Below are 9,764 nucleotides of genomic sequence, written 5' to 3'. Positions count from 1 at the left end.
CTAATTCAAATAAATTCACAATATATACTCATTACCAAAATATCACTGATTCAAATTCACTATGATAAAAAAAAATTGATACTCTTACGAAAATTTCACCGATTCAAAATAAAATTATTTTAACAATGATTTGGATGAAATCAATATTATTTTGTTCCATAAACCTGCAAAAGCAGGATTTTTTACAACGTCTCCCGTTTTTTGGAATGGAGTTTTTGTTCCCAGCATGCCCACATATAATTATGGGACGTATGATGTATAAATAATGTTTTATGATGTAACATCTCTGTACATGAATGGAGTTTTTGTTCCCAGCATGCCCACATATAAATAATGTTTTATGATGTAACATCTCTGTACATGAGGAGGAGGCATCTCATCATCATGGTAATTTAAGTGCCTTTCACCATTATAAGAAATGAAGATCCATAATTTGCCGACAGATTTGACTAGCAATAGATCATGAACAATTGCAAGAAGATCATAAACAACTGCAAATTGGTTAATTGTTCAACAATGCAGGGACTCGCTGATTTGCAGAAATCTGCCTTCTTTTATTCATGCCAGTAAACTCTGCATATAAAAGCTTTAACATACACAGTACTTCAAAAAAAAATGAATGTACGAATTTACAGGCATAGACCTGTATCACGACCACAATCCCATGATACATGTTGTGATGCAATGCGAGGGGGCGCTATGAACTTGTCTCGAAAAATTGGCGGTGGGTATTCTTCCATTGCTGAAAGCATGGAGGCAGCTCAAATTCAGAGAGCTGAGATCTCTTAAGTGGATGTTGGTTGAAATAAAAGTAGCACAATACGACGTCATTCACTGCGTCGCACACGCAATCGTGAGCAAAATGATAATGTGTTGAAGTCCTCACTCCGTGTGTGTCACATTTTGTTTCAACCTCCAGAATCAGATAAGGTCCTCCTGAAACAATTCGCCTTTCACTGGTACTAGCTTTTCCATAGCCTATTTCATCTCCCGTACTGGCAATTCCTTTTCCCTTAACATCTCTCGTATTGCTGGTTCCGTTAGTGGCAATTGCTTTTCCCTTAGCATCTCTCGTATTGCTTCTGGTTCTCCTAGCAGCTCCTGTACTGGTTGTGGTAGTGGCAATTGCTTTTCCCTTATCATCTCTCTTGCGTTTGCGTACATTCCGTAATTCTGGTACTCCTTCCCCCTTCTCCACATCCCCAGTCTCTGTACTCTTTTCATTTTCTTCAGCTCCAGAAGGTGGCGATGGTGGTGCTTGTGCTGCTGGTGATTCGGGTATTGACAGAGCATCCAAGCCACCAGCTTCCGCCACATTCATATCAGGATTGGTGGGTCTTCGGCCTCTGCCTCGCCCTGGCGTTCGTTCTCGGCCAGGGGTTCGGCCTCGACCAGGGGGTCGGCCTCGACCAGGGGGTCGGCCTCGGCGTCCGGGTTGGCCTCCGCTTCGGCCTTGGCCCTCGCTTTCGCTTCTACCCGTATCTTTGCCGCTGCCTCTGCCGCTGTCTCTGCCTTGACTTTTACCCCTACCGCTGCCTCTGGGTCTTCCTCTGCCTCTGCCTCTGCCCAATCCATGTTCAGCAACAGACTGCACATCACCTTCTGTCTGAGGAAGAGAAAGGACTCCAGAAGCCGGTTCCGCCATCGCCGCTGCTACATCAGCTTGTGTCTGAGGAGGAAGCTGACCAGAAAACGCTTCTGCCACTGGTGCTGCTACCTCGCCTTGTGTAAGGTCTCCAGAAGCCGCTTCCGCCACCGCTGCTGCTAGATCAGCTTGTGTCCGAGGAAGGTGACCAGAAAATGCTTCTTCATCTGCTGCTACTACCTCACCTTGTGTTTGAGGAGGAAGGTTACCCGTATCTTTGCCGCTGCCTCTGCCTTGACTTTTAGCCCTACCGCTGCCTCTGGGTCTTCCTCTGCCTCTGCCTCTGCCTCTGCCCAATCCATGTTCAGCTACAGAATGCACATGAGAAAGGTCTCCAGAAGCCGGTTTCGCCACCACCGCTGCTACATCAGCTTGTGTCTGAGGACCAGAAAACGCTTCTGCCACTGGTGCTGCTACCTCGCCTTGTGTAAGGTCTCCAGAAGCCGCTTCCGCCACCGCTGCTGCTACATCAGCTTGTGTCTGAGGAAGGTGACCAGAAAACGCTTCTGCATTTTCTGCCACTGGTGCTGCTATCTTGCCTTGTGTCTGAGGAGGAGGAATGTGACCAGAAAATGCTTCTTCATCTGCTGCTACTACCTCACCTTGTGTTTGAGGAGGAAGGTTACCCGTATCTTTGCCTCTGCCTCTGCCTTGACTTTTAGCCCTACCGCTGCCTCTGGGTCTTCCTCTGCCTCTGCCCAATCGATGTTCAGCTACAGAATGCACATGAGAAAGGTCTCCAGAAGCCGGTTTCGCCACCACCGCTGCTACATCAGCTTGTGTCTGATGACCAGAAAACGCTTCTGCCACTGGTGCTGCTACCTCGCCTTGTGTAAGGTCTCCAGAAGCCGGTTCCGCCACCGCTGCTGCTACATCAGCTTGTGTCTGAGGAGGAAGGTGACCAGGAAATGCTTCTTCATCTGCTGTTACTACCTCACCTTGTGTTTGAGGAGGAGGAGGAAGGTTACCCGTATCTTTGCCGCTGCCTCTGCCTTGACTTTTACCCCTACCGCTGCCTCTGGGTCTTCCTCTGCCTCTGCCTCTGCCTCTGCCCAATCCATATTCAGCAACAGACTGCACATCACCTTCTGTCTGAGGAAGAGAAAGGACTCCAGAAGCCGGTTCCGCCACCACCGCTGCTACATCAGCTTGTGTCTGAGGAGGAAGCTGACCAGAAAACGCTTCTGCCACTGGTGCTGCTACCTCGCCTTGTGTAAGGTCTCCAGAAGCCGCTTCCGCCACCGCTGCTGCTACATCAGCTTGTGTCTGAGGAGGAAGGTGACCAGAAAACGCTTCTGCCACTGGTTCTGCTATCTCGCCTTCTCTCTGAGGACGAGGAAGGTGACCAGAAAATGCTTCTTCATCTGCTGTTACTACCTCACCTTGTTTTTTCCTCCCCCGTGCAGATTTCCCCCTTGCTGGTGTAGTAGAGGCACGGAGGCTGGCAGACGCGTTTGTTTTGGTGTCCGTGTCTGGTTGTCCCTATATTCAAATTCAACAGCATGGCCATTTTTTTCAGCCAAAAAGAGTATTTGGGGGATTTCTTATATGTAAGCAGGCATTTAAAGAGTGACTTCTGATAGAATGTAAAATAAAATGTATTTCAAATTTTAAACAGTGAAATATAGACTGTGAAATCAATTGAATTTTGAATTCTAGTTGTAGAATTTTTAGTTCAACCAAAGTGGGTCCTCAAATTTCAACAGTAAGGTGATAGTGGTACCTCCTGCACCCTTTTGAGTGGGGGGCGTCCGCGCCGACCGGGAATGAAAAGCTTACGGCTATCGTGGTATTCCTTGATGTTTTGCAGTCCAGGGACCTGGTCGATGCTCATCTGTCGGAAATTCCCAGAGTCCCGGAAGCAGAATTTGACCTTCTGATCATAGTCTTCCTCTTGAGCAGGAAACAGGGGAGCCTGTTCGTGCCTTTCCAAAAATACATCCAACATCCTGCCCACGTGCTTGACTACCAAGAGGACTTGATCTCTGTCTTTCACGGTTTGTGTATCCACCAAGTGTTCCAGAAATTCCTGGGACGCTGGATTAAAATTGAACCCCTTCTTCGGTTCGGGCTTGAGGAAGCCCGTCTTCATTGCCAATATGCGGGAAACGTCGTAGGCCACGGCCGCTGCCGTGCCACTATGGAACAAATGGTCCACCGGGGTCTTCAATCCCGCAGCCTTTACCGTGTATTCGCCCGTTCCTTGCCCTGTCTCTTCTACCCCAGTGGGCGCCATTTTTGTACTGGGCCAGAGTCGATCTGATTACCTGCATCCTCCCCGCAGGCAATCAGATGACTTGTGGGTTAACCCAAAACAGGCATAATAAGAAACTAGACACTCAACTGATTCCGCGTAACTAATCCCAATCGTTATAATTAAGTTTGGTGCCCTAGGAAGGCAGTTGCTGTGAAAGAAAGAAACAGTTGGACAACTTAACTGCTCCTCCTTCCTCTGCCTCTGCTTCAATTTTATTTGTTTTTTAATGTGTCCATTTCTTTCATCCTCCTGATGGACAGAGGAAAAACTGTGTTGCCAGGTTTTGTTTGCTCCTTCCCCTGAAGGCAGCATGAAATCGCGGGGTTTAACATTCACCATATATGCATTCACCGCTGCCTGAAGAACCTGTAATGTCTGCCCAGTGCCAACCTTTTTTCTATTTTTTTTTTTTAAACTAGATGAAGTTACGGAGGTGAGACAATCTCAGTGATTCCCTATGAGAGCTTTGGCAAGAAACTTTAGGTTGAAAATTCATCGTTGTGCCTCCAGTGATCGTTGGCTATATATTGATGTATTAAACTTTCCTATATATATTTAAAACGATATTATGGCTTGCTTCACAGGTATAGCGAATATGAAAACGACAATTTAAAAAATATCAGAAATCCGGTCCACATCTGGTAATGAAAATTGTAATTTTGCAAGAGAGAAAAATATAGTTTTTCTTTAGTTCTTTTTTAAATTTAATTTATATTAGATTGTTTATTTTTTTTTATTACAGTGGAATCTGCAACAGGGGCAGCTTCGCGACCCGCGTTACATGGGTTATGGTTAAATAAATTTTAAATTTAAATTAAAACTACTCAAACAACCCATAATTGATAACTTAAGCAATGGAATTTGTGTCTCTCTCAACCATTTTAATTTATAATTAGATGATTATAAGAACATTTTTTTACAAAAAGAATTAACCCGCAGTAGATGTCACAACATGGATTTAGTCCCAACAAATAAAATTGGTGCAATTTTGCTTAGTTCAAGATAGGTAGGAAAAGAAGTAACTCTTTGGTTTAGATTATACATTTTTTCACTGGTTTTCCATTATTTTCAAGGAATAACCCTAATCTATAGGGATGCATATATCAAGAAGAGGACAAAGCCTTTATAATTTATTCTTATTTTTAAATTCACATATTGTTGGAAATGCTCTCAAGAAAATGTTGTGGAAGTAATGGGGCCACTTTAGCGATCTGCATTTGTTGAATAATTAAAAGGGTTTTAATGTGTCTGCAATATGTTTTTCTATAAAAATAAGGGAAGTTGTGACATGGCACTAGGAATGAACTCTTTATACTATTCGATCATTTCTTTTCAGTTGCAATACCTGGTAAATAATTTCACGTTGTAATTTGTAGGCTCTTAGTTTTGTTTTATGTATAGTTTGGGTTAATGTTTAACATCTTGCAAGACCAAAAGTATGTGCGGATTGTTTATTAGTTTTTCATGCACTCACTCTAGGCAAGCTCTTGGTTTAATTAAGATATTGCCATTATTTACTTACATTTTTCTTAATCGGTATCCAACGTGGCCCTTAGTTAGATATATAAAGTTTACAAAGGTGGCGTTTGCTTGTTATGTAGCCTCAAGGTTCAAGGTTGGATAAGGATGGATGGTTGGCTACACTGCCAGAGACTCTTTCATTTCTCCATGAATATAAGTAAGATATAATGGGTCTTTGAAATTGCGTGCAATTTCAAAGGACCCTTTCATCGAACATCAGAGGAAGTTGAGTTGCGAACTTCCATCATACAAATCATCAAAGCAATTCAAGCGCCCCGTCGACTAGCTTTCATGAGCCATAGTGGTTGATTTCTCCCTTTCTACCTAATCATGGTGGAAACTCGTTAATACTCTCACTCTCTCAGGTAGGCAATTGAAAAAACCATTGTGTGATAATTTTTTCCATGTATTGCACATGCAAATCAAAATGATTTTTTTACTTGGATCCATTGTTTGACCTTGAGAAATTCAATTTTGAGGTTGTTGCAAAATTATTTTGAGTTTGAAATGCTTTCTTACATTTATCATAGGTTTCAAAGCAAAACTACGTTACAACCCTCCTTTAAAATTGAAATTTAATATTTAATTCATTGCAAGCGTATTTGAAATCATAACACTATCTGATAGTTGTTAAAAGTTCATTAATTTTGTATAACAATAATGCCCATTGATTTCATACTTAAAACTTTTATAGCTAAATGTATTTCCCTCTCTTGATGTTGTTGTGTTCCCTTTTTGATACCATTTTTTTTAAGCTTTATGAATTGATAACTATCTCATTCATCTATTAGTAACCGTTTTTATTAGCCATATATGGAGTAGGCTTACATCTCAACGTAAAGTGGTTACTTCCACAGTCCCACTATTATCATGGCTATAATATACTAATGAAACCAATCCTAATGTCAACAAGAGGTGTTGCAAGGCAACTAGTCCCTGCCTAGGGGTGGGCTCATATGGAGCAGAGCCGACGTCCTCTCCTCAATCAGTGGCATGTGTCCCACGTCTAATTCTGGGAGAGACTGTTTCTAGCTGTTTGCCTTCACTGAAGTGTCCAGTCGCCTCTGCTAAACAATTCTGTTGGCTGACAGATGTACGGGATCACAACGTGTCGAGTAAAATGTTCGACAGCATGTGCTACCAATTATTTTGTAATTAACAACAAGAGACTTCCATATTAGGACTACATATCTTCAAAGAGATCATTTGCAAAGGCTAGGGGAAAGGTTAGTGCATGGTTTTATGTAGTGGACTGCTAAAATAAAAGAATAGAGGCCTCTCAAAATTTTCTAGTCAGCTTTTGTCAAACGATAGCAATATATTTAAATAAAATTATAAAATTATTTGCCAAAGGCGAGAGATTAGAAATGGCAAGCTATATATTTAAATAAAATTAATTGCCAAATACAAGACTAATGAAAAAACTTTCAAGGAGCTTAGCCATCATATGCAGGGAAACATCGAGAGTAATTGGCAGTCACAAACAAGTTTGCCTGTGTGAATTTTCTCTCGAAAATTTGAGGTATCACTATCTTCTAAGTTCTTCTTTCGATGTTAATTTATGTTAAATATCGTTTGCAAATTCTAATAGACCAACAATTATTTTGCGAAGTGTTTATAAATTCCCCCTATCAAGCTCCGGATGGGACTAATTAGACCAAGTAAGTGAAGGTGACCTAATTCGTCCAAGCCAGTGACAGCGGAGAAGTCGAAGTGGACCGAGAGGTGAGAAGATGGTGGGGTGCTGGGAGCTGTGTAACAACTACCTGTGGAGATACCAAATTCTGTTAATCAAATATGCAAACCTCAGCAACAAATCCTGTTTTGACCAAGGACCGAAGACAGTATCTGCAGCACAACAATTTCTAAATCAAATATATTATAGTAACAACAGCATTTCGGCACAATTAGAGCATCATGCCAATTCAATTAAATTGTAAGTGAACCATGATTCGAATAATTGGACTGAGAGGTTAATACATTAGTGATGAAAATTCTTAAAATAATATCATATACACCTTAAATAATAGCTGTCATCCCATGTGATTATCGTTTGTTCAATTAAGTACAATTCGTAACGAATAATCAATTATTTCAAACCTGAACCGTAATCTTTTCGTTATATGCTCTGCACTTTCGTGATCTAAGATGACCTTTCACAGTCATCAGTGAACCGTTGCAACATTAAAGAGAGAGAGCGTTATTTGAAAAACAAGTCTTTGAGAACCAGTTGGATGTACGCGTCGAAACCTCCATGAAGTTGGCGATCAATAAAATAAATAACGTAACATATTTCAGCGAGAGGACGGAGTGACTAAAATATTAAAGCCACTAATAAAATAAATAAATTAACGTGCGTCACTGAAAGGAAGGTGGGAGTGACTAGCCCGAGTGGCGCTGGTTGGCCAGCCGAACCCACTGTAAAGGTGTTCCTGCTGTGCACGTACTTATTAGTGCCCCAATCTCGATAGTTACAATTTAATGAAATCAACGAACCAAGTTTTGGGTCGAAACTTTAAGTATAATGCAAATTGGCAACTGATCTAAGATCTTAGCGTCTCCTGGTGAAGAAACATGCAGAATACCCGACGCGTGTCAAATTATCATGTTTTTCTACAGCATAAGACCTGTGCACATAAATCATTGGGTGCATGCACAGATAGTGTAACATGTCAAACCGGCTTTATCGCCTTCGCGTTGCCATATCGCCTTCGCTGTAAGTTGTCGGCCGCATTGCCATTATCGCCGTCGCTGTAAGCAACCTATTCTGGTCTGGTACGTTAGGCAGCCATTAACAGATCATTAAATGTTTGTGTTTTTCAAATTGAAAGTTATGGCTGATAACGCGTGACCTGGATGTTTCAGGGCAGCAGTTATGCCAAGCTAGCTAGCTTGCCACCCATCATCGGGCTGTGTGAGTGTTCCAGCCTGTGAACCTTGAACTATGATGAATAATTTGTTAAAAAATATTTCTTTCTCACATAATTCTCTCGTTTTGGGGCAGATTCAAGCTTCGTTCCACCCTTAATCTATTCGGCACTTGGTAGCTCCAGGGATCTTGCAGTTGGGCCCGTGTCTATTGCTTCTCTGCTTCTCGGAGCCATGCTCAGAGAGGAGGTTTCTCCAACCAGAGAGCCTGTGTTGTACTTGCAACTTGCATTCACTGCAACTTTCTTTGCTGGTGTTTTCCAGGCTTCTTTAGGGATTCTCAGGTAGGAGATTCTCTAATTGATATGGCTGGATTCTATGATAAGATAAATGGGTTTATTGACATGAATGATTCATGTGTCGCAACAGGCTGGGATTTATAATCGACTTTCTGTCACGGGCAACGCTTATTGGATTCATGGCAGGTGCAGCAACGAGAATTTGTTGGAACTGTGCAAATTTAGTTAGTCCCGACTTGTTTAAGCTGTTGTTGTAAGGTGTATTTGAGCAGGTCTGTTATAAGCATTTGCCCTGTTCTTTTTACAGGATCGGAGAAAGCCTGGCAGCGAAGTGAAATATGGAGGAGAAACCTTCGGAAGCGTCCCTGCAAACAGTGGCTGCACGGGCGCCTGTCACTGCACAAAGAAGATTGAACACCCGGCTGCAGGAACAAATGCCAGTGCCTTGTATGTAACACAATTACCTAGTTAGAGTTATCTCGTTTGGCCTAGTTTAATTAGATTGTAAATTCAAGCGAATTTTGATCGTAGAGTTCTGAAATTCAAATGGACAAAATATGAATCTATAATTTGTAAATTTGAAGATTGACAATTAAGTTATTCGTTAGAAATAGTCTTATTTATTAGTTACAGGGAAACCTAACCGAGCTGCAAATTTGAAATATTCCAAAATTAAAAATCATACATAATGTTGCATCCTGAGTAATTTCACGTGAAAATAGAGAATTGGATTTCATATCAAAAGTGAAAAATATAGAAATTAGGCTGAATGGGTAATGATTTGTATATAATTTTCCTATACCTAGAAAATAAAATTCGCTGAATGGACTTACTGGTATCGCAAGTAGGAGAATGGAGAATGGACGAGGCTCCTGTTCAGCTAAAACTCCCAGGCTCGCTGCTGCTTCAAAGTTCAGGTATGCATACCTGGTCCTGGATCAAAGTTGTGTTTGATCCGATTGTGTTTGATTCACATGCCTCTGATCGGTGTTCCGCCAAGTGGTCAACATGCAGATATGATGTGGTAAAGGCAGTTAGCGACGAGTCGGCAACATGCAAATACCAGCCATAGCGAAGTTATATGGTTTAAACAATGTATGAGATAACATTTAATGCTGTCGAGTAATGCTAACATTAGTTTAGGTTGCAGGGACTGACAATTTGAAAATATCGG

General features: G+C 41.8%; 1 protein-coding gene across 1 annotated transcript; it reads right to left on the bottom strand.

The window, feature by feature from the left end:
• Nucleotides 1–594: 594 nt before the first annotated feature.
• Nucleotides 595–9,531, bottom strand: LOC149233949 (uncharacterized). Its single transcript, XM_089371692.1, has 3 exons — nt 9,424–9,531; nt 3,369–3,912; nt 595–3,127 (listed from the first exon to the last, which is right to left on the bottom strand). Exons 2-3 carry the CDS (start codon nt 3,879–3,881, stop codon nt 698–700), a joined length of 2,943 nt encoding a protein of 980 aa, XP_089227818.1. The 5' UTR covers nt 3,882–3,912; nt 9,424–9,531; the 3' UTR covers nt 595–697.
• Nucleotides 9,532–9,764: the final 233 nt, after the last annotated feature.

This window comes from Pinus tabuliformis, chromosome 8 (genome assembly GCF_031772625.1).
Source record: "Pinus tabuliformis cultivar Carrire ecotype Pingquan chromosome 8, CPIR1, whole genome shotgun sequence".
NCBI lineage: Eukaryota > Viridiplantae > Streptophyta > Pinopsida > Pinales > Pinaceae > Pinus > Pinus tabuliformis.
This window is presented reverse-complemented; position numbering and strand designations above follow the sequence as displayed.

Excerpts from the sequence above, each read along its gene's own strand:
- LOC149233949 (XM_089371692.1), bottom strand. The coding sequence starts at position 3,881 with ATGGCGCCCACTGGGGTAGAAGAGACAGGGCAAGGAACGGGCGAATAC. Across the intron at positions 3,128-3,368 it reads CACTCAAAAGGGTGCAGGAG|GGACAACCAGACACGGACAC; the intron begins GTACCACTATCA and ends ATTTGAATATAG.